The sequence below is a fragment of the Saccoglossus kowalevskii genome, chromosome 8, assembly GCF_978046115.1.
Source record: "Saccoglossus kowalevskii chromosome 8, keSacKowa6.1, whole genome shotgun sequence".
NCBI lineage: Eukaryota > Metazoa > Hemichordata > Enteropneusta > Harrimaniidae > Saccoglossus > Saccoglossus kowalevskii.
The window spans coordinates 6,685,405-6,710,875 of record NC_140648.1 but is presented as its reverse complement, the minus strand read 5'-3'; the positions used below and the strand labels follow the sequence as shown (position 1 = coordinate 6,710,875).

The 25,471-nt window shown below is 37.2% G+C and overlaps 1 protein-coding gene across 1 annotated transcript; it reads left to right on the top strand.

Moving 5' to 3' along the window:
* The first annotated feature begins 87 nt into the window (after nucleotides 1-87).
* Nucleotides 88-17,435, top strand: LOC100375897 (speckle targeted PIP5K1A-regulated poly(A) polymerase-like). Its single transcript, XM_006825598.3, has 8 exons — nucleotides 88-210; nucleotides 2,632-2,822; nucleotides 10,416-10,628; nucleotides 11,265-11,519; nucleotides 13,156-13,445; nucleotides 14,143-14,375; nucleotides 14,929-15,021; nucleotides 15,864-17,435. The coding sequence occupies exons 1-8, from the start codon at nucleotides 129-131 to the stop codon at nucleotides 16,859-16,861; spliced, it is 2,355 nt and encodes a 784-aa protein (XP_006825661.1). The 5' UTR covers nucleotides 88-128; the 3' UTR covers nucleotides 16,862-17,435.
* The last annotated feature ends 8,036 nt before the right edge of the window (nucleotides 17,436-25,471 follow it).

The window sequence follows — 25,471 nt, the reverse complement described above, 5'->3', positions numbered from 1 at the left end:
ATTATCAAACCCTTTTTTACTAACAATGATAAAATGAAATTAAACTATCATGATCTTTTAAACTTTGACCGTGATCACGTGTTTTCTGCCGCCATTTGTAAAAATACATGTACAAAACAAGTGTGTGAATGATGGAAATGGAAGAAAACGTATACACTGAACAAGGTCATGGCTATGTATGTAACATTTGTCATGTTTACCTCAATACGGGTAAGTATGCGCGTTCAACTGGCGTTTGTATTTTGCATAACATTGCTAAAATGATATTTGAAACTAATACTGAAGAAAAAAAAAATCAATTCAATCATAAACATTTATAAAGTGCCTGAATCCAAAACTATGCTCTGTTCAAAGACGCTAAGGGAATTATTCCACGATGTAGGCTTTGTTGAATAAATATGTTTTAACTGACTTGACGCATGTCAGATGGAAGGGTGTTCCAAAGTTGGGGAGCAGAACGTGAAAAGTAATAATAATGTGAATGCGCCACTAAAAATATGATTTCACTTGGTGATTGTCAAAATGTATATTATTTTGTGAACCTATTGCACAAACGTAGTAAAATTATATTTTTTTTGTTGCTGATTATTAATAGTGTTGCATTATTATTTTATTTTGTTCAGTATTAGTATTAGTTTAACATGCTGACACACAATTGATAATCAAATAAATGTGATTAGTTTGACGATATTTACTATATGGGGTCAGTCATCTTGAATATCGCATGAAACGAAAGAGTTTCAAGCCATATTCTAAATGACTTTTCCTGTATACACAGTTATTATTTTGAAACTGCTGCTTTTGAAACACCAAACACATTTTGCCTGACGAGTTACACCATTCATTCCTTATTGGGGCAGAAACTTGCACTACACTTGTTGTGGAAACTGTAACATACAAAATGAAAACACACAATCATTCTTGTTAAGCATAATATCAATATTAACACAAATATTGGTAAACTTTTCCTAATAGACAATATGCAAGACAAAATCATTCTGCCAACATTTATCCCATCACTAAGACAGTGCCTTTATTTATTTTATGGACACTTTTAATATCTTAAAATGTAGACTAAAACTAAGACATACAAAATATGTCTAGAACTAAAACTAAGACATACAAAATATAACAAGACTAGAAATGATAAAACTATGAAAATAAGAAATAAAACTTAAATATTTCTGGAGAAAATAACATTACAAAAAGTTTGGTCGCTATAACAACATAAAAGTTAAGTAGAATTCAATTACAGACTGGGTTCACTATGTTCAGTGAAGAAGTAATTCCATGTTTATACTGCAACTTATTACTATTATATTTTCTATGTACATTGCTAGCTAGGCTGATGATTAGTGGCAAATTATGCCAAATTAAGCCAAATAAACTATTCAACAAAAGACTATATTACTGTGAAATACTTTATTTTAGCTGGAATAGTTATGTTTGAAGCATGTCTAAAGTTATTATCAATTGTTCAGTTTGGACAAACTGAATGATTTGTATACCTGCAGCATCTCTTTGATGACTGTTACAGTTACAGAAACCCTAGTCTTTTAGATGATATCTTTTTGTAGATCTCTTCTCTTAAACCAAACAATGTTTAGATTGCCATTAAATGGATAGACAATATCGCATGTTAAAGTAGAAGCCTACCGATAGTCATAATTTTTGACAAAATTGGTCATAAATACCATGACGATGTTCGTTAGTTTATTATGTACAATGAAGCTAATGTCCCATGGTACAATGAAATAGCATTATTTTGTGTGTTACAGTTATGCTTTTTGAAAAATGTGTTCTAATATTTCTTGAAAATTGCTATTTTTAGAACAATTCCATAGAACACACTTTTTAAAACCCAGATTTTTTAAATAATTCAGAACAACAAAAAGTACTCCAACATTAACAATATATGATTTTTTTTCAGCCTCTGTCACTAGGCTAGATTTTGAGATATTTCATAATAAACGTGTTATAAATACAAATGTAGTGTCAAAATGGTGACCTTCCACTAAAATACAACCATTAATTTCTCAAATAAAAGGCTGGTGACCCCCCAATTTTTTTTTAAGTCAATATTCTTATATTGCCTTGAAGTACAGTTTATTGCAAAATGAATAAATTCTGGGTATTTTAATTTATGAGTAGGCTTCTACCTTAAATCATTATCAGTAGTGGTGTGTGCATGCCACTAATGCCCAGATTTGATTAGTTTTGGGTTAAAATGTGTGAATATTAATTTGTATATTGATTTGTCAATTTTTAATTAATTTTTAATGCGTCTCAAACACTCTTAGCACACAGTTCTTTGATTTTTCTTCTTTTTTGAGATTTTGATTTTACTACACAATATAGGGCTTCCTTAGTAATACTTATGTATAGTTATGACTACTTTCATTGATCACATTGAGACAGTGGTGTGCATAATGTCTTGCTGCATACACAGTCTGTTTCCTCACATTAACCACATGCATTACTGACTAACCTAGCAATTTTCAGCTTTTCCAAATCAGTTGTAATGCAGGGGCAATTATGTTATGATCAAGAAACATAAAATGAACGTATCAACTTTATGTCTATATGCAATAACATTAAGAATTGCACCATTTATTTTTTTTTGTTAATTAGATAAAGTACTCAATGATCATTTGAAAGGAAAGAAACACAACAAACTTAATGACATGATTCAATACAGAAAACGACAAGCTGAAAGAAGTATCTATGTATGTGGATTTGCCAAGGGTACCTCAGAACTGGCCTTAATTGATCATTTCTCTGATTATGGTACAGTGTCTAATGTTATAATGGACAAGGATAAAGTAAGTATTATTTATTAGTGCCGTTAGGACGCAGTGCGAAAACAGGGACTTATGTTTTGACCTCCGTGTGTCCAAGCGTGCGTCTGTGCGTGCGTCCGGACCTGTATCTTAGAAATGCCTGGACCAATCACAATCAAACTTCACACATACATCATACATGATAGTATACATATGCGCGTCAATTTGTTTCACGATCTGATTCAAGATGGCCGAATGGCGGCCATTTTTGTGCTAAAAAATCATCAAAATCAAGCATTTCTCGGCTGTTTACAGATGGATTTTGTTCAAACTTGGTATATACATTAGACATTATGGGACCTTAATGCAATTAATTTTGTTTTTCAGATAAGATTCAAAATGGCCGACTGGCGGCCATTTTGTTTTAATGAATGTGGTTCTCGTGCCATATCTCTGACTTGCTTTCACTGATTACGTTCAAATTTTAAATTTTCAATATACATCATGTCACAGATACACAGATATATTGGTTTGACGATCCTATTCAAAATGGCCAAATGGTGGCCATTTTTGTGCTAAAAAATCATCAAATATCAAGCATTTATCGATGGATTTCGTGCAAACTTGGTACATATGTTAGACATTACAGGTTCCTGATGCACATCATTTATTTTTCAGATCGGATTCAAAATGGCTGTCTGGCGGCCATTTTGTTTTAATGATTGGGCTTCTAGAGCCATATCTCTTACATGCTTTGACTGATTATATTCAAATTATATATATTCGTTATACATCATGTTATATATATATACATGTATTCAAAATGGCTGATTTTGAATGCTGTTCCAGTATTTCTTGACGATCAGATACAATTGTCAATCATTTTAATGTTAAAAAATCATATTCCTGACATGGTTATATTCCAGCTATACTACTATAAACAAAACTATATATCTTAAATTTGATAACTAACGGGGACTGCCATGCATGGCTTGTTTATTTATTATGTTAAAGTTGTCTTATTAGGATCACACTATTATATAATATTGCTCACTGTAATGTTGGTTTTATTTGTTTAACCATTTCTTGGTCGCCTTGGCCAATTTTTTTCAAAGTTATTACAAAGACAAGACAAATTTTGTGTTTTTAAATGTAACCTTCTAGTTATTTATGATATCCAAGGCCAAAATAGGGACTGTGATATTTATGTCTCATCCTGTAAACAGCAGGTTTTTCAGATCAGATTAAAAATGACTGACTGGCAGCCAATTCACTATGTTCAATTACCCACCATAGACTCCGGTCAGTCAAAATGACTATTTTGAACTGTAGGCATTAATCAGCGATTCTGCCGGTGACGGAGAGATAGAATCCAGGTCAGGGGAAGCCCCATGACCTCAAGATTCTTTTACCCCTTACGTCACGAACCCACGTGACCGAGGCCACCTGGCAGCGCCACAGGTAGCCATCCATCACTCTTAATTTCTCTCCGCCTCGAGTGAAGATGAAATCTAGCGAGCTCTGCTGGGTCGCCTGCTTTTTTTTTTCCTGTCCGGATTTATAGCTTGGGTTGTTGCCGCTGCTCGGCATCCGACATGGTAGCTGGTAGGATAAGTTTTCCTTGTCGTTTTTACCCTTGTGTTGTTTTCCTCTTTGTGTGTAGTATTTTTCACATCAAAGAAGTTAAAATCCGACGCCACTACGTAACCAGTTGGTTTTCATGGCGGCACCTTTTACAACTGTAATTCGTTTCCCTCATGCATGTCTTTTATTTTCAATGTATTTAGCAATACCGTACTCAACCGCGTTAGCACCCATGCCCGGGCAAGCGCCCATTCCCCACTTTTGCACAATTTTTATATTTAGGGTCACATTCGGCAAAGCGCCCACCCCTTCAAAATGCAACTAATTTAAAACTTGGTCTTGCGCAACGAATCTTGGTAATCATTTTTATATGATACAGCGTGGATATCGACCGCTGTGAACATGTTGTGAATGCGTAGAACACGGTAACCATGCGTAAACTACGCTTCGACAATGACCTGTTAATACAAGTAAAATGCGGTAAATATTTCATGCCATATTCAGTTTACCTCTCAAAAATGGCTAGTTACTAGTTTTTTGGAAAAACTATGTCGTTTATTCGCTGAAACCAATTCTAACAGATCGTACTTCGACATCGATAATTCACTTCCGCATTGCGTTACCGGAAAGTCTTCGGGAATTTCCAAAGAATTGCGTCAGTACAACACAGCATTGTGATTGGTTAATAACCAACTTGACCCATTAGGTCAAAGGACGCCGCTGCAGGTGAAATCTGCAAATGCATCATGGCGGAAAGTGATTTTCATCGAGAGTTTGCGTACGATCCAACACCTTCGTCAGTGGAGATAATATGACAATTTTGACTTCGACTGTGTTCCAACAGACTCAAATGTTTTTAATTTTGTAAATTCTGGTGGTACGTAATTAATTAATATTGTAATAAAATGTGCATATTTTTTGTGATCATTTCTGTTTCTTCAATGGAAAATCAATGACGACTCAACTAATTTCGTAATTTGATTTCCCTCAAAGACATAATCTGTCACTTGATGAATCAAATTTTTCATTTGCACTTTTTTTCGGGGGGTGCTCGGGTAAGCGCCCACCCCTAAAAAATCTTGATTTTCTGAGTTGAGGCCCCTGGGCGCTAACGTGGTGGAGTACGGTATATAGATGTAATGACAGCACCAGGGCTCGCTGCAGTTTTCTTTCCGGTCTCCTCGTGTTTCGAGTGGACCATGCAGTGGTTTACCAGCATAGAACCCGCATCCGAGATACTTTGTCGTAGCTACGTGCGGGTTTTGGGATTTTTGCGTGAAAGCGTGTTTGTTTTTTTTCCACTACAGTTCTGAGGCCTGAGATTTTCTTTCAGAGCCATCAAAATCGCTGAGACTGACCGCGTCACAGCAAGGTCGCACGTCCAGTAAACAAATCTGTTAAAGTGAGTTGCGTGTTTTGCATGAGTGGAAAGTCCTCTCGCTCGGCTACCGGTACTTCATGTACCGGGATGTCGAGTAAGAGGCCCGACGGTGGAGGTACCGATATTTCAGGGCAGGGCACACGTTGACACCCCCCCTCCACTTTCAGCCAGCTAGGGTTCGTCACACGGTAACGGTACAACAGTAACGAATTTATCATTGTGTCCCTACTGTGGGTTTTGACTCCTTTCTTACCGACCCACGGGTGTCCCCAGAGGGAACCGACCCTGTCATGAGACACACAGTCGAACACGCTCCCACTCACATATTTAAAGTGAAAGGAGACTCAGTTCGCTCGCGTCAGATACAGCCGGTACTCTGGGCGGTCCCTCAGAGTCTTCCATCTGTATGACTCGGTGAGCCACGCTTTTGGGGTGAGGTGGAGTATCATCGATCCCAGTGATACGATGTATATACCCCCACCCTTGATTCTAAAGCGACCACCTATGTTTGCTTCAACGCTTATGGGATCACCGGCGTTGGGATCCAAAGCAACCCCGTCGGCACCTCTCTCCCTGTCCGCCTGAGTGTGGAGTGGGGCGCAGAGCATGCAAACAGTGTTGATGGGCAGCATTGGTCAGCTGCTGAGGATGTAATGCTTAAGGCCCCCGGGTGAGGATAACATTAGGCAACACTTCCCACTGGACCAAACGCTACCCGGTCGGTGTGGTTTCGAGATCAGACCCCATAGCGTGGGATGAGACCAAAACGCCCCCAACCGGATTCCAAGGCTCCTTCCCCAGACCCCGGTACCCCGAATTTGGCAAACTGGGCAAAGAGGGATAGCCGTGTTCCATGGGTGTCTTTGCCAATTGAAGACGACCCATCCAGCCCTGAGGGCAGAGTTGCTTGAGCGCATGATTATGCGTGACCAGCACTCTGGAGACCTTGGAGGCAGAACGCACCAGCCTCCTAGACCAGGCGACATTTTTACTGATGGGCCACTGCACATCTACATGCGACACCCCCTAGTGTCGCCTGGATCTCTTGGCCAGGGCCACTACCGTGCTACGAAACGCGGCCTTAGACGCATGTGTTTTCGCCAACAAGCTGAGCCGGGGTACGTCCCCACCTCAGTGACGCAGACTGGACCATCCTCCACCCTCTTTGTTCAGAGAATGGTGGGTACAGTCTCGGAGCTTCGGAGTGGAATGAACCAGAGGGTTCAGATTGAATCCGCTAGCTAGTTGGTCCTGCCATGGGCAAACAGAGGGCACCCCAAGCACAGAAAACACAACGCCCTAGGGCGTCATCCGCTAGCCAGAGTCAGCCAGGAGGCAAGCGCTTATACCCTTCCATAGCAATCCTCCTTTGGTGCCTGGAATACAATGTGGAGCTAACCGCACACCTCCTTCCAGGGGTGAGGAACAGTTTGGCGACGCCCTTTCAGGGCGGCTCCGTCTCCAGAACTCGGAGTGGCTGATACCCAGTGGGTAGCCTCCAGGCTGTTTCGGCCGTGGGACGGTTCAAGGTTGGACCGTTTTGCTGCACCCCGGAACGCCAAGCTCCCGACGTACGTAACACTTCTGCTGACTCCAGGAGCCTGGGCCAGGGTCACTTTGCTAGCCCCATGGACTCACTTAGTTGTGTATGCCTTTCCTCCATTCCCGCTAGTTCACAGGGCACCGGAGAAAACTTCGACAGGTGCACACCCCCATATTATTATGGGTTGCACCCAATTGGTCAAGCAAGGCCTAGTTTCCACTTCTGTTGGAAATGCTAGTCGAAGCGCCAGCAGTGCTTCTGGACTTACCGGACCTGCCGTTCCAACCAGACGGCGCACTACCAACGCGCCCAGCAGGCATCACTCGCACGCATTGAGGCTCTCAGTAGACCCGCACATACGAAAGCCTTATCTGAGCGGGCTGCCAACGTCCTGGCCAGGGCGAACAGGGATTATACCTTCGCGGCCTACATTACGCGACTGCAAGCATACACTGATTGGTGTAGTGGAAGGGAGATTAATCCATACCATCCCTCTATTGGCCAGGTAGCAGGCTCCTTCGTCTACCTGTTTGACGAAGTGAGTTTGTCCTACGCAGCGAGTGTTGGCTACAGGTCGGTCTTGTCCCCCACCACTCAGAACATACGGGAACAAGACTAGCCGATTGTCCTATTATTAGGAGACTATTTACTGTTTTCCAGACGCCAAGACCCCATACAAGGGGGCCGCCCAACTGGGACTCGTCGGCTGTGTTATCTGCTCTAAGCAGACCGCCCTTTGAGCCTCTCCAATCAGCACCACTCAAATTTTTGACGTGGAAAATAGTCTTCCTACTGGCCCTCGCCTCAGGTAGGCGCCGCTCAGAGCTAGGCGCACTGTCATTCACAGACGGTTGTGCCGCTTTTATGGACGATCAAGTTGTACTAAAGACACGAATCGGGTTTCTCGCCAAGAACCAAATCCCAGGACACGATCCTCAACCGATCATCATCCCCCGGCTGGCAAATATTGTCGGCCCAGAGGATCAGGAGGAATTGCTTCTCTGCCTGGTCCGAGTGCTGAGTTTCTACGAGAACCGTACCAGGTTTTCCAGACAGATGTTTTTGTGTTACGGCCCTGGCAAACAGGATAAGCTGGCTTCCCCGACTTCATCTCCAGTTGGATTACTGCGACTGTACTGGAGGTCTATAATACACTATCCTCCTCAACACAGACCTCGCAGAGACACCAAGTACGAGAACATGAGGTCCGTGCGATTGCTAACTCACTAGCGCTAGCGTCAGGTGCCCCCCTCAAACACATTCTGAGGGCAGGCTTCTGGAGAACGCAGAACGTCTTCATCAACTACTACCTAAGAGACACCCAATCTATTGAGCAGGATCTCTTCAGGTTAGGCCCCGTCGTAGCGGGTCAGGCCTTGTTTGCTGACCCAGCCCAAACGACCGCAGGGGCCTCTGTGCATAGGCGATAAGTCAGTCTCGGCATTTTTGCGGGCAGATTGTCTGTTCCACTAGCACTTCCTGGAAGCTCCCAGGTTTCGCTTCTGTCAACCTACGCCCTCATGCGAACTGTTTCGGTCCTACTTCAACCTTATCACCCCTGAAATTGGCTTGAGTCTAGCTTTCTCTGGCACAGCGAACCCTGTCACCACAGCAGCATTGGCGAGGGTTCTCCGAACCCGCCTATACACATAGTTCATACCCACCATGAAGCGAGAAGCCTCGCCTAATTTTGTTTAATGAATGCTGTTCTAGCGCCATATCTTTGACATGCTTTGACTGATTTTATATATGAATTATACATTATATCATAGATATACCAATGTATAGTTTTGACGATCTGATTCAAAATGGCTGACCTGTGGCCATTTTGTTTCATTTAATGCTGTTCCAGAGCAATATTTCTCAATATGAACAAGTACTCGTACTATATTACTATAAACAAAACTATATAACTTAGATTTGATAACTAACAGGGACTGTGTCCTGCATGGCTTGTTTTTCATAATATGTACTTTCAAACATCCAAATACTGATTTTGTAAAATTGCCAGACACTGACAAATACTCTTAGTATTCAGAGATTATGGAAGCTTGTTTTCTGATGAGATGTGACCTACATGTACTAAATACAGATTCATTCTCCTACTTGCAGATTTCTGAATTAAGTTTGCTTTTTAATTGAGTTGCAGCAATTTGTGTGTACTCCAGGTTCACCATTGTTTGGTTTCGTTGCCCAGAAAATTGCATCAAACACTGAATTCTGTAAGATTAGAAACTGTCAATTCATGCTATTCTGAGGACCAATGCATCAGAGTATTCACAAAAACAATAGTTTATTGTTTAACAAAGCACATGATAAATATTATAATTCCTTATTAACTCTTATCTGAAAAGTAAATGTAAAAGTGCATATGGCTGGCAGAATAAACTGTGTTGAGTATGTTCCACGAGTACTTGATAGAATTTGTCATTGCTGACTTGTGGCTATTTTGTTTCAATGAATGCAATTCTAGTAGCAAATCTTTGACATGCACTGGCCAAACATCACAGGACTATGTAATGCAATTCTAGTAGCAAATCTTTGACATGCACTGGCCAAACATCACAGGACTATGTAATGCAATTCTAGTAGCAAATCTTTGACATGCACTGGCCAAACATCACAGGACTATGTAATGCAATTCTAGTAGCAAATCTTTGACATGCACTGGCCAAACATCACAGGACTATGTAATGCAATTCTAGTAGCAAATCTTTGACATGCACTGGCCAAACATCACAGGACTATGTAATGCAATTCTAGTAGCAAATCTTTGACATGCACTGGCCAAACATCACAGGACTATGTAATGCAATTCTAGTAGCAAATCTTTGACATGCACTGGCCAAACATCACAGGACTATGTAATGCAATTCTAGTAGCAAATCTTTGACATGCACTGGCCAAACATCACAGGACTATGTAATGCAATTCTAGTAGCAAATCTTTGACATGCACTGGCCAAACATCACAGGACTATGTAATGCAATTCTAGTAGCAAATCTATGACATGCACTGGCCAAACATCACAGTACTATGTAATGCAATTACTCATTGTAAAAAAGTATTTTGCATCCTGAATCAACATAAAATTTATAATTGCTTTGGTGGTTTTTATGTACCTCAGGGAAAATATGCCATAATTGAATTAGAGAGTAAAGACAGTGTTGAGAAGATACTCTCAGCGGAACATACCATTGCAGGACACAAGATAACTATAAAAGAAAGGCAGCACAAGGAAGTACAATATAAACGTACACAAAAGAAGGGAAAATCAGTGAAAGACAAAGAGAAGAAATCAATTGAAGATTTGATTAACTTGATTGGAAATGAATCATCTGTAAGTTGATTGGCTTACAAGTACACGTGTTTCAAATGACATCACTAAGATTAAATCATGTGATTAATTATTTATGAAAATGTTCTTTTCGACAAACAAGTGAGTAAACAAAAACTATAATATCGACTGATGTATTTATAACTTTTGTGGCATTGAATTAATTCAGCAAAGATTTGTTCAGGGAATGAGTGTTCTCAGGTTTCACAACAAGTCGCAGAAATTTCACAGCAAAGGAAACTCAATTAGGGTAGAAAATGACTATTTGTACGCACACACTCAACACATTTGATATCTGTTCACATTGATCATCATTGTGATTTATGTCTGCTCAGTTCTCATCTCGTAATCATAAATTATTTTTGTGACACTCCTACACCTGCCACATTTCATCTCACAACCAACTGCATTTCAAGACGTTATGTAATATGTCTTTATTTTAGTTTTTTTTTCTTGTTTGTACATCTAATTGCAAGTTTTCCATTTATCAGTGTCTATTTGTTCTGACTGTCATTCTGTTCATGATCCAGTGTGAGTCTATCACCCCCACCCCCCCACCTTTACAATGCTTCAAAATTGCTGGGAAATCTATTATATCTGTTGAATTGAATGTAACTTGCGTATATAATACTTTTTCAGATTAGCGATCAGATGGCTAACTTAATGTCAAATGTAAGATTACAATCCCAAGACGTAAAATTACGATATTTAATATGTGACTTGCTGCAAGAAATATTCAAAGAATTCTTTCCTAAATGTTTGGTCTTCCCATTTGGATCATCCGTAAATGGATTTGGTTCCAAGGGATGTGATCTTGATCTTCACTTGGACTTGCATGGAAGTAATTACAAATATATATTTTGTAAGATTCCAAAGGAATTCTCTGATGAAAAAGTAAGTGTATTTAAATAATTCTGTATTTGCTCTATCAGTAGTATATATACTTGTGTAAATTATTGATGTCTCTATGGTTAAAATAAGTCAAAGCCCTGTGTACACTAAATCCAATTTTTTTTTTATCTTAGGAATTTATGATAGCACTGAGGTGATATTGAAACCATGATGACAAAATAACATGCAATTATTACAAGAGAGATTTATTATCATTGATTTTTGAGCAATTTGTCAGAAATCTGAGAAAATAAATTTTCTAATGTATGTAGCCACCAGATTTTAATCCCTCTTGTGAAAAACTGCACAAATTACACAAACATTTCTCGCAGGCTACAACTAAACATGTTATCCTTGTTTTTTGGGGACTTTTAGAGAATAGTCCTTGCTTGTGACAATGGATACTCAATAAAAGTCTGATTTTTTTTTTTTACTTAAATTCTCAAGTACCATACTTGTGTCCACAGATTCTAAGCTGTGCATATTTAGTCCCCGTTCGGACGTAGTCCGAAAACGGGGACTTATGTTTTGCCCTGTGTGCGTGCGTGCGTCCGTGCATGCATGCATGCATGCGTGCGTCCGTGATCACCTGTATCTCGAACATGCATGGACCGATTAAGTTCAAACTTCACTCATACATCACACATTATATGGGACATATGCACATGCATTTTTTTCATGATCCGATTAACGATAGCCGAATAGCGGCCATTTTAAGGCCGAAAATGCATCAAAATCACACATTTTCACCATTTCGGACCCGGATCTCAGTTATGCATGGACGGATTTCAGTCAAATGTGGTACATACATTAAACATAATAGGACCTTGATGCACGTTATTTTTTTTTCCGGATCAAGTTCAAAATGGTCGACTGGCAGCCATTTTGTTTTAAAGAATTCAGTTCTGGATCCGTATCTGAGACATGCTTGGATTGATCGAGTTCAAACTTCACACACACAAGGTACATCATGTCACAAATATGTGCATTTGTTTCATGATTTCATTAACGATAGCCAAATGGCAGCCTCTTTAAGGTCGAAAATGCATTGAAATCACACATTTTCACCATTCCGAACCCGGATCTCAGTTATGCATGGGAGGATTTTGTTCAAATTTGGTACATACATTAAACATAATAGGACCTTGATGCACGTCATTTTTTTTTCGGATCAAGTTCGAAATGGCCGACTGGCGGCCATTTTGTTTTAATAAATTCAGTTCTGGATCCGTATCCAAGACATGTCTGGATTGATCAAGTTCAAACTTCACACACACATGGTACATCATGTCACAAATAGATATGTGCATTTGTTTCATGATCCGCTTAACAATAGCTGAATGATGGCCATTTTAAGGCCGAAAATGCATCAAAATCACATATTTTCACAATTCCGGAACCTGATCTCAGTCATGCATGGATGGATTTTGTTCAGATTTAGAACAATGTGTTGTACATATGCAGGTGCATTTCTGTCATGATCTGCTTTGAATGTATATGTCACTCAAATATGAACGGAACGGAACGGGGACGTGTCATTGACAATGACATGTCATAACTATATTTTGCATTGTACAATAAATTAGTTTTCCAAGCCTTTACATTTAGGGATACTGATCTATAGATGTTGCTTTCTCAGGAATTAAGAGAGTCGGTCCAGATTGAGCCAAGTACCAGTGGTGAACCAGTGCTGAGTGAAAGACAGACTGGTGAACCAGTGGTGCAATGTACCACTACATTGGCTGATCCTGATGCATTTGATGTTGATAATGCCGAGCCAGATGAAATTATGGATCTAATAGCCAAGATTATTAAGAAATGTGCCCCTGGATGTAAACATGTACAAGCGATAACAACTGCCAGATGTCCTGTAGTGAAGTTTATCCATTCTGAGTCTGGGTTGTCATGCGATATATCCGTCAATAACAGGTAATTTGTTACATTTTGTATGTTTGAAACATGAGATGTGATGACTGGAGGGAGATGAGAGATGGGGTGAGGTTGGGGTGGTGTGTGGATGGGGTGGTGAAAAGGTGTGGAAGATGACTAGGTTTGGAATGGTGATGACAGGTACTGATGACAATGATGGGTCGGGACGACGATGACAGGTAGGGATGGCGATCATGGGTAGGGATGGCGATCATGGGTAGGATTGATAATGAAGGGTGAGGCGGGGCGGGGATGGTGAGTAGTCTTGATCATTTTAGGTTTGGTTTTTAAATTTACCAGCACATACTCTGCCTACTTAATTTCAAGGTATCTTGATATAGTGTCTTGCTACCTTTAAACTCTATATATCATGTATTTTAACATTACTATTCACATGCGTATCATCTATATACACATGCAGTTTTAGTGCAAACATATTTCTTGCATAATAATACAAAGTGTAGTTCATGTCTTTGTTACCATATTTTTTTTATTAGAAGTACATAAAGTGTAACAGTCCAGTTAAAACATTTAACATAATAAATCAATTGTGAGTTTGATGTGATCTAAAAAATCACACCAATAGAACACACTGTACATTTACATTACCACATGATATGCTAGAACATCCTAGTCATTCAATATGCACATACACAAGAGCTAAGTAAATAACTCACTACAATGTTTTTTTTCAAAGCTTGGCAATGCAGAATACAGAATTGTTGCATCTTTATGCTAGTATTGATGAACGTGTCCAATCACTTGTGTACTCATTGAGACAGTGGGCTAAGTATAAAGAATTGGCTGGAAATGCTAGTAATGCTGGACCCAGACTTACAAACTATACACTCACATTAATGGTGATGTTTTACCTGCAACAAGAAGAATTCAAACTTATTCCTACAGTAGAAGAGTTAAAAGCTGTAACAGGTAACCATAAACAAAGGCATTCCCTTCATAAATTGTTGAATCCAAATAACCAATCAATGGGCATTGTGTGTGCAACAGCAGCATTAAAAAATGTTATTCAATATGCCAATAAAATTCATTCATTAATTCTGAAATTTATAATATTTATAAAAGTGAAGGGAATGCTTTTGTTGTGTAGTGGGTGCTTCTTAAAGCAAGCATCTGATGTGATATGTGATGAGGATCCCAGATATTGTAATCAGGTGAATTGCAAAATTAGAACAAAAATCCAAGACAAACATACATTTCTCAAAATGAATGTGTCAGTGAAAGAGCTGGTTAATGTTTGTCTTGTGGTATTTCAAAAAAATATTCTAGCCTATACACAAAATCTCATTAATTTCTATTATGTAATAATCTCAAAGCAGCCATGATGTTCTGTAATGCCATTAGTCAAAATTAAGTTTGATTGATGACTTTGTGGGACTTGCAAGGAATTGATTCTTCTGACATTCTTATAATTAGTAAGAATTGACCTGATTCTGATATCTGTGCTCATCTGTTGTTTTTACAGATGACAGTGAGGTGACTATTATTGACAATTGGGATTGTACATTCACAAGACACATTGACAAATTATGTTACAAAAAAACTAGCAAGACAGCAGGTATGTGAAATGATAAATTAATTTCATTTTTACTATGATAGTTATCATTAATAAGGTGAACTAACTTATAAGTTGATATGAAATTATCTTTTGTTTGTAGAGTATGTTGATGTGAATGTGATGTATTATACTCCATACATGTATGAGTAGATAATACAGACCATGACGCCACAAATATCAATCAACCATTTACCACATGGACTAATCCCATGGACTGAGAAATCATGATTGTACTAAACTGTGCTTTAAGAATCATATGCAAATTTATGCCTTTTATGCAAGATGTTTAAGCGGGCTGGTGAATGTGCATATTTTTAGTTGGCATTATTAGTTATTGTCATTTCACCATGTGACTATTTTTGATAACCAAAGTAAGATTCTCGTATTGCAGCAATTCGATTTGTTTTTCACCGCATTCTGTTCATGGACACACTGCGCACAAACAAATTACAGAAAAATACTCAACAATGTGCAACATTTTCAACACAACATAATCTTTAGTGTTCAAAGTGTTAATGCTTGTGCTGCATTATTACTACATTATTGTGAAGTTTCTCTTGATATGTATCGTATGTTTTATACTAATTACTGTAAAATACTTTATTTTAACTGGAATTAATTTTCGCTGAAAATACTTTTTTTGGTGTTTTGTGCGGAATTTATTTTCGACGAGTTGAGCGTAAATCATAAGAAAAAAGGTATATTCGCTGGATTTTATTTTCACTGAATCATTCCTTCATTGAAAATCAATTCCAAGTGAAAATAAAGTATTTTACAGTATGCAAATCAAAATTTATTTAAATGTCACAAAGTTTTATGTGTTTGTTTTTGCAAATTTTCAGAGAAGCTGTTGGCTGAATTCTTTAGCTTTTACTCATCATTTGACTTTGAACATTGTATGATTTGCCCAAGATCTGGCAAAAAGATACCCATTGACAGCATCAATAAAGAAGAAATGAAGATCAAGGTGACTTCTATTTGTATTCGTGATCCTTTTGAGTTAAACCACAACACGGCTATGAATGTCAGTAATAAGTTAGAACATAAACTTGCTGAGGAATTTAGTTATGTGACAGATCTATATCGTCAAGATAAGTTGAACATAACTAATTCAAATAAATTAGTTCCACAAGGTTTAGGCTTGTTACTTTCATATAAATCTAAGGTGAAATCTACAAGCAGTGATGATACTGAAAAAGAATATGTCACAAAGATCTCATTTCATACAAGCCCGAAACGACTTCAGTCAAGTTGCAGTGATTCCTTAGAATGGTTTCAGCGTGTCACCGAGTTCTTAGTAATGATTTTCAAAGATGTGTATTTGTTTGAATGCGAGAAGGAAGATCTAAAATCTGTTGAGAAATTCAAAGAGGATTTCACTGATATGGTAGATGGGGCTGGAGATGGTATAGATGTATGTCCACCTCAAAAGAAAAGACGCACCAATCTTGATGATAAAAATAACAATCCTGGAACATCAAGTAGTATCAGTGATGGTGACAAGTCAGAAAAGAGCGACATGAAAACAATCACAAAAATGTCTTGTTCCACAAAGTACCCTGTGTGGATTAAAAGAAGAAAATTTCGCAGGGTACTTTTACAGCAAAAATGTGAATTGGAAGGGATGGAACTGGAAAAAGTAATATCAGAAGAAATCACAAAAAGTTCAATTGACCAAGGACTAGAAGAGTGTGCCTTTGATTTCAGTGTTACTTGTGATCTTGATGATGCAGACAAATGTATCAGTATGAAATTTGAGTGTCATGACAAGTTAAAAGACTTTCAGACATTTTTTCAGTTCTTTAACATTCATTTTCCCAAGATGCTTGAGAATTATTAAATAAAAACCTTTCACCAGGAAACATTATATACATGATTATTTCTAACATTTAGTGAACTAGTCACATGAAAGTGATAATTTTCAACTCTAAATTATGTAAAAGGAGTGAAACTTTAATGGATTTTCACCAAGAAATCTGTGAAACATCCCTACAAATGATTATATATTATATTAAATATAAGCTTTGGTTTGAGAAATCCTGCCAGTTAAATTTAGACTTTGCGTTTTTTTGGTTTCATATTCAGCAATGACTGCTACTATTTTCGGCAATGTTTATTCAATATTATTTCTTACATTTTTTTTACATTACTTACAGTACATTTTTTTTCTTTTACAAGATTTCAGAGACATTCTTGTATTTTGTGCTATACATTACATTTGCGCCATATTAATCACATTATTATCTAGTCGTAAATACAATTTATTAGATTATCGAGGATGATGTAATCATTTGATAAATTGAAGGTAATGAAAATTTATGCTGTAGTTTTGTATCATTTCTGTTTATTGAAGTAAATTGAAAGATTAATTGATTAAAAAACAATGCTCAGAAGTCCATACTTCAGAAATTTAAGTTCCTTACTAGTGAGATGTACATTTATTTATCAAGTTCACACATATGCTTAAGGTAGAAGCCTCCTCATTAATTAAAAAACAGAATTTATTCATTTTGCAATAAACTATACTCCAAGACAATACAAGAATATTGATCTAAAAAAAGTTGGGGTCACCAGCCTTTTACCCCAGACCATTCGTCCCGGTGTTATCGCTATCGCCACACGTGTGGCGATAGCGATAACACCGGGACGAATGGTCTGGGGTACCAGCCTTTTTTTTTTTTGAGAAATTGATGGTTGTATTTTAGTGGAAACTCGCCATTTTGACACTATTATAACACATTTACCACAAGTTCCTATGACAGAGATATTATGCAATATCTCAAAATCTAGCCTGGTGAGATAGGCTGAAAAAATCATATATTGTTAATGATGGAGTACTTTTTGTTGTTTTTAAAGTGTCAAAAATGCAATTTTTCTTTAACATTGTGGAATTGTTCTAAAAATAGCTATTTTCAAGAAATCTTAGGACACAAAATAATGCTATTTCATTGTACCATGAGACATTAGCTTCATGATTGTACAGAATAAACTAATGAACATTGTCATACGATTTATGACCAATTATAACTAGGCTTCTACTTAAAACCCAGGATCTTGTAAGCTTTGTTTACGTACTCAATTATATTAGCCCCATAGTGCAGCAAACTTGTCAAAGTAAATCTTAACTGTCACTAACGCCATTCACGATAATATTACCAATTAAGTTTGTTTATGAATACATTTTAATATTTGACATTGTTTACGGTACCATGTGAGTAATAGCAGCCCTGCTTGCGACAATTCAGTAATCCCTGATGTAACATTACACCAATCAGCAGTGTGGTCATTAAGAGAACTACCGGTAGTTGTTTCCGTTCAGGTAAGCCTGCAACCATTTTATTAATTGCCAGTGATTCCATACGAGAGTAATTTGTGTGTGAGCAGACTGATCAAACTCCAGAAGCTTGAGGTCTGCGCATGCGTCACAATCACTAGCTTCGAATCGGACGGCTCCAGGAAAAAAGAAAGGAAACTAGCCTAAAAACAACGTATTTTAACGAAATAATGCCTCAAAAGAAAAAAACAACAACCACAGGAAAAAATGAGACCGATACGACAGAGAGGAAGGTCGACGAGATGCTAACGACGAACAAAAAACTTGTGGAGTCCCAGGACCGTATTATCCAAGATGGCGACCTAGAAAAAGCAATGGAACTCGCGGAAGATCAGCGATCAGCGGTAGTCCTCAGACTGTTGTTCTCAATTAGGAACGAAGTCTCGAAAATCGACCCACTGAAGGAGCAACTTACAGAAACAACCAAGAAAGTATCGGACATTGAGGTATATTTAAACCAGATGAGTGATCGCATCGATGAAGTAGAGAAAAGTCTAGAACACGTGACCAAAGCAGCCGACGTAGAAGAACTGGCGGACAAAATAAAGGAGCTAGAAAACAGAATGAAGATAACAGAAATAAAGAATGAAGACTTAGAAAACAGAGGGAGAAGAATAAACCTGAACTTCTTCAACTTTGAAGAAGGGGTAGAAAGAGAAGAAAAATCCTGTGCCCAGTTCATAGTGAAATTCATCATATCCCACATGGAAGTGAGGGGCGTTGGAGATCGCGTGGCCATCCAACGCGCACATAGAGTGCCAGCGCAGCCACTTCGTTCAGGGAAACCACGGCCTATAAAGGTGGGATTCGTGGACGCCAGTATTGCCAGAAATATTTTGTTCGCTGCTCCTAAATGTCTTCGGAACAACCCGTATGCTGGAAAGGAAATATTCGTGACCGACGATGTGAGCAGGAGTGTACTAAACGAAAGAAAAAGACTGGCTCTCTACCGAAAGAAATTTCAAAGGGAAAACCCAAAGAAAAAGTGTTACATAGCGTGGCGTGTACCGGCGACCTGCATGATCGAAGACGACAGAGGAAAAATGAAGGCTGTGATGGTAAAGGACTTGCCAACTATCAGTTAAGACTTGTATTATATGAAGCCCTCATGGCATTTATTAAGTTTATCTCTGACTTCACATTACAGAACTTGTAATTAGGGTCACAAGGAAATATTTACAATTAGACGGGCAACATAAGTATGAAATAATTAAAAACATATTCATATTGAGTACCTGGGAGCCGTCCCATGCTGCAGTACTCTACTGTTTCTTCCAGTTACCGTGTGTCCGTTGGCTTTTGCCAATGTCCTTAATGTTTACTGTTTTTGTTTGTGTTACTTAAAAAAATTGGGCTTATTCAACTTTGAAATTTCCTGTAAAACCAAGTACAAACATGTGCATTCATAGAAGAGCAGTTGTCTATTGTGACCCTCAATGTTAGAGGCCTCAGGGACTACAACAAGAGAAAGAAAATTTCTAATTGGCTGAAAGAAAAACACTTTGATATAGCATATTTGCAAGAAACACATAGCACCTCGGCAGATGAGATTTTCTGGTCTTCTCAATTTAAGGGGAAATGTAGTTATTCACATGGAACGACCACCAGTAGAGGAGTGATGACTATAATTAGAAATACTGATAAAGTTAATAAACTAACACAGGATACGGATGGGAGAATCTTAATGATTCAAACTGAAATTGATAACTCTCAATGTATTCTACTAAACACGTATGCACCCAATAGAAAATCACAACATGCTGAATTCTTAACTGATTTAAAAATTAGGTTAACTAATATGATCCCAGATCCAAACAGTACGATAATCTGGGGAGGTGATCTGAATTTTACAGTGGATAACTTGATGGACAGATCAGGAGGGAACCCCCAAGCCTGGACTAAATCGGTAGACATTTTTGAGGATATCACTGAACAATTTAGCTTAGTTGACATTTGGCGAATAAGAAATGAGAACAAAAAACAGTTTACTTGGCGTAGAAAACGCCCTACTATTCAACAAAGCAGACTGGACTATCTAATAATTTCAGATGTTTTGCAAAATATTGTCAAAAAAGTTGAAATTATACCAGGTTTAGCTTCAGATCATTCCGCTGTTTGGCTACATTTAAAAAATTCTTGTCAGAAACATGGTCCTGCTCACTGGAGATTCAACTCCACTCTAACCAAAGATAAAGAGTATGGAAACTTAATAAAGGAAAAGATTGAAAACTGGCAGGAAGAATTTAAAGATATAGATAGAAGTCAGTTATGGGACTTAATTAAATACCAGATTAAAAAATTTACAATTGATTACACTAAAGAAAAAGCAAGAAACCGTAAACAGGAAATTGAGGACTTGGAAAAACAGCTTAAAGATACTCAACAGATGTGTAGTGACAGCCCAAATGAGGACAATTATAGCAATATGGAAGAAATGAAAAGGAAATTAGAAGACCATTATAATTATAAGGTAGAAGGTGCTATAATAAGATCACGGGCTAGGTGGTATGAAAAAGGGGAAAAAAACAACAGATATTTTCTGAATTTGGAAAAAAATAACAGAAAGAAATCCTGCATCAAACAATTAAAAGTAGAAGGGGATAAAACTATAGAACAACCAAATGACATTTTAACAGAAATAAAAACCTTTTACTCTAGGCTGTACTCAAATAAGGATTCGATAGAGGCCACTAAATTTCTTAATAATACTGCAATTCCAGTGCTGGCAGAAAGTTCACAGGCAAAATGTGAGGGACTTCTAACTTCAAGGGAAATTTTTGATACATTAACTTCAATGAAAGAAAATAAAAGCCCAGGAAACGATGGCTTAACGGTTGAGTTTTATAAGGCATATTGGCCACTGGTAAGAAATCTGGTAGTGAACTCATTAAACTTGGCGTTTGAGCAGGGAGAATTTTCGACCTCTCAGAAACAAAGTATCATTACACTAATAGAAAAACCTGGACGAGATAAACGTTTATTGAAAAACTGGAGGCCAATTTCATTAATGAACGTGGATGCAAAATTGGCATCCAAATGTCTTGCTAAGCGATTGGAATCTGTTCTCCCTGAATTAATTGGCGAAACCCAGGCAGCTTTTGTTAAAGGCCGCAATATTAGTGATTATGCAAGATTAATTAGTGAGGTGTATCACTACATAGAACAAACTGATAAGGAGGCTCTGCTAATAGCAGTAGATTTTGAAAAGGCCTTTGATACGGTCAGTTGGGAGTATCTTGATAGGGCATTAGAGAAATTTCAATTCGGTCTTCAATTTCAAAGGTGGGTGAAATCATTGTATACAAATATTGTATGTTGCGTGATGAATAACGGATATAGTACGGGATACTTTGAGTTGCAAAGGGGGGTCAGACAAGGAGACCCTCTGTCTCCGATGCTCTTCATTTTAGTTTTAGAAACTCTGCTGGTGGCTATTAGATCAAAACAAGAAATCAAAGGCATTATCATATCGGGAAAAGAAATTAAAGAAGCAGCATTTGCGGACGACATGTCATGCTTCATTTCAAACGAAAAATCTGCTGAGGTGCTATTTAACTTATTGGGGGATTTTGAGAAATGCTCAGGGCTGAGAATTAACATGGACAAAACTGAAGCTGTCTGGCTCGGTAAATGGAAATATAGGCAAGATAAACTGTTCGGGGTTAGATGGCCCACATCTCCTATCAAAATTGTAGGAATTTACTTTTCTCACAATCAAAAGGAAAATAGGAAAATAAATGTTAAAAAAGCTATGGACAATATGAAAATTATTTTGAACTCTTGGAAGAGCAGGAAACTTTCTCTTTTTGGCAAAGTCCAAATTATTAAAACTTATGGTATATCCCAGTTCACATATATTATGAGTACAACTGCAGTTGGGAATGAATTTATTCAGGAGGCTCAAAAGACTGTGTATAATTTTATATGGGAAGGAAAAGACAGAATTGCTCGTAGAACTATGATAGGAGGTGTGGGCCAGGGCGGTTTGGGTATCCCAGACATGCATATCCTCAAAAAACAACAGAGGCTACTATGGATTAAAAGATATGTGGATCCAAATAATGAACATCCATATAAACTATTTATTGATGAGCAGCTTAAGAGTATAGGAGGTAATATCATCTTCCAATGTAATTATAAAACAAAACTTTTACCAATTCGCTGTACTGACTTCCTGCGAGAATGTCTTGAAATTTGGGAAGCTGAAACTAAAATGAGTTACAGAAACACAAACCAAGTAATTTGGAATAACGAAAATATAAAAATAGCCGGAAAACCTATTTTTTATAGAGAATTGGCTGAAAACGGAATTAAAAGAGTTTCAGACCTGTTTAACGAGAATGGTCTTATACCATGGGAAACAATAACCCAAAATGAATGGACTCTACTACATAAACTAAAATGGATTGGCCTTGTTACTGCCATCCCCGAAAATCTAAAATACAAAAACACTGACATAGACGAGATAAGCTTATCTGTGTCTGGAATTCCAACACCGCTTGATGCAATCTCAAAACCCTATATAAAAAAAGAATTAATAGACAGGCAATTCATCCCTCCAGTGAGTCAAAAGAAACTTGAAGAGATGCTGAAACTTGGCCTAATAGAATGGAGTAAAATGTACAAATTAATGATAAAAATGAGTATCGACAGCAAAACACGTGAATTTCAGTTTAAACTTTTACATAACATTCTATATACAAATGACAAACTTCATAAAATAAACCCAGAAAAGTTTCCTACACAGATGTGCACATTTTGTCAGGAGAATCCAGAAACTCTGGAACATATCTTCTATGAATGTGAATATGTTGTTGCACTTTGGAGAGACCTACTTTTTAGTTGGGGAAAGATATTAAAACAAAATTCACCACCAAGCAGAATGTGCTTAATAATATCAGATCCAGGCGAATCGTTGACAATAAATTTTATTAGCCTGTTAGTTAGGAAACATATTTACCACTGTAAAATGAATGATATAAAACCCAACTTCAAGGGTATTCTAACGTACATGAAAAGAGTCTACCAGTGTGAAAATTGGATATCAAATCATAACAATAAAATGATACAGCACTTAAAAAAGTGGTCCCCTTTAATACCATATATGGAATAAAGGGGCAAATGGTATGAACTAGAACAGATAGAAGGTTCTGGGTTTGAGCAATAAACAATTCCTCTTCTGAAGCTTTGAGAAATGTCACTTTGAAAAACTTTGAGTTATACAGGAATGTAAGCATAACCACTTTATTCACAGATATGTAAATTTTTATGAGTACCCAATAAAAAAATATATTAAAATACAAAAAAAACTCCAGAAGCTTTAGAAAAAAGATAGCAAAACTTTGTTATTCTTATTGAGACTGCCCTACTATTATAATCATTATACCGTCAAATTAGTATTTGTCTAAATTTTCAAAAATAGTTTTTTTATCACTTTCTCATCAGTTCAGTAAAACAAAATCGATGCACATCTTGCAACTGTTGGTTTGTTGTACAGTGAAATGTGCCATTACCATATAGGTAATTTATACATGTGTAAAATGAATACATTAGTCGACGTATGAAAATGTATGTAGGGTTAACACGTATCCATGAATATGTGTTGTATGAATTAAAGACAAAATTTGATTATGATCAATCTGGCACTAAATTTGGTTAATCCCGAACCAATGTGTCCAACCCTTTACCAAATTTGGTCATTCCTAGTACATTGTGATGAATCAAATACAAAATGTATCTCGTCCTAGACCATATTTGGTCAATTCTAGACTAATGTGATCAATCATATACCTAGTTTGTAATGTGAACAATCTTTTACCTGATACCCGTCTGTCATTTCATTTAGCATGCCTAATTTGTATGAAAACACAATAAGCTGTGCCATCTATAAACTATGGTACAAATATATCTATCTACATTAGGTGAAAAAGATGTGATGCAAGTTTTACTTATTATTAGTAAAGTAACTGAAATGTGTGTGTGTATATATATATATATATATACTTCCTCATCTATTATCTGAGATGGCTGGTTTGTGAATATTAGATGTAGTTTTAATAAATTACTTTTTTCCATTATTTCAATGGTCCTGATGTAAATGTTGGTTTTCGTTCATTCCTAACAGAAATTATTTTATTCTGAAAGCACAGGCGACAATATAGCACAGATGGCCAGTATTTATTACTGATGCCCATAAAAGCATTATATTCACATGAATAATACCAGCATAATAAAATTGTAATTATAATTGGGGTGTATAGCTGATGTGGCACCAAACCTAACAATGCGTATGAATAAAAAAGCTAACGTATGAAGTGTTTATTACCAACACCATAAAAACCATGCAAATAAATGTATGTTTAGGCGAACTGAATAATTCTATTTTAGTTCTAGGTTTACTGATCTAACTGGTGTATTATTATTGCTTTAAATTGTTTACTTGCTGATTAACTAATTATGAATAATCATATAGTATGTTGCAAAAACCCAGTATATTGCATTTCATATTTTATTTGTTAAAACTTTAGGGGTAACAGGGACGAACGAGGCCTGAGATATGGACGACAATAATTTTTTAAAGAATTTCTACATAGTATATTGCATGTGGGAGAGGCAGAAAGTGTTGCAAAAAAGAAATAGCATGTTCTTATACTTGTTGACGTGTTGAACATACTCTCTCAGAATCTTAAACAGCAAGATAATTAGAAATCAACATAAAGAGTAAATAGCGCATGTGTTCAGCATAATACTATAAACAAACAAAGGTATATGTGCACAGTGAACAACACAACATTCATTTTACCATATTTGTAACGGAGCTGTAATTAATTAAACAGAATGACTATAAAATTAAAAAGGTTAACATTTATTCTTGAATTGGTTTATGAGTGTACAATATGTAAACAAAATTACAAAGCTTTATAAATCATGTATTCCACCATTAACAACTCGCCATATGGATTATAGGCAAAATTTAACATTTCTGTAAAGTATAGATTTTGTTTTCAATCGTAGCGATTATGAAAAGTCTAATGTCGTATGTTTTTCAAACTTTCAAAAACTCAATCCGTGGTCAATTAAATGTAAATAAACAGACCAATAAAGTAGACTATAAAA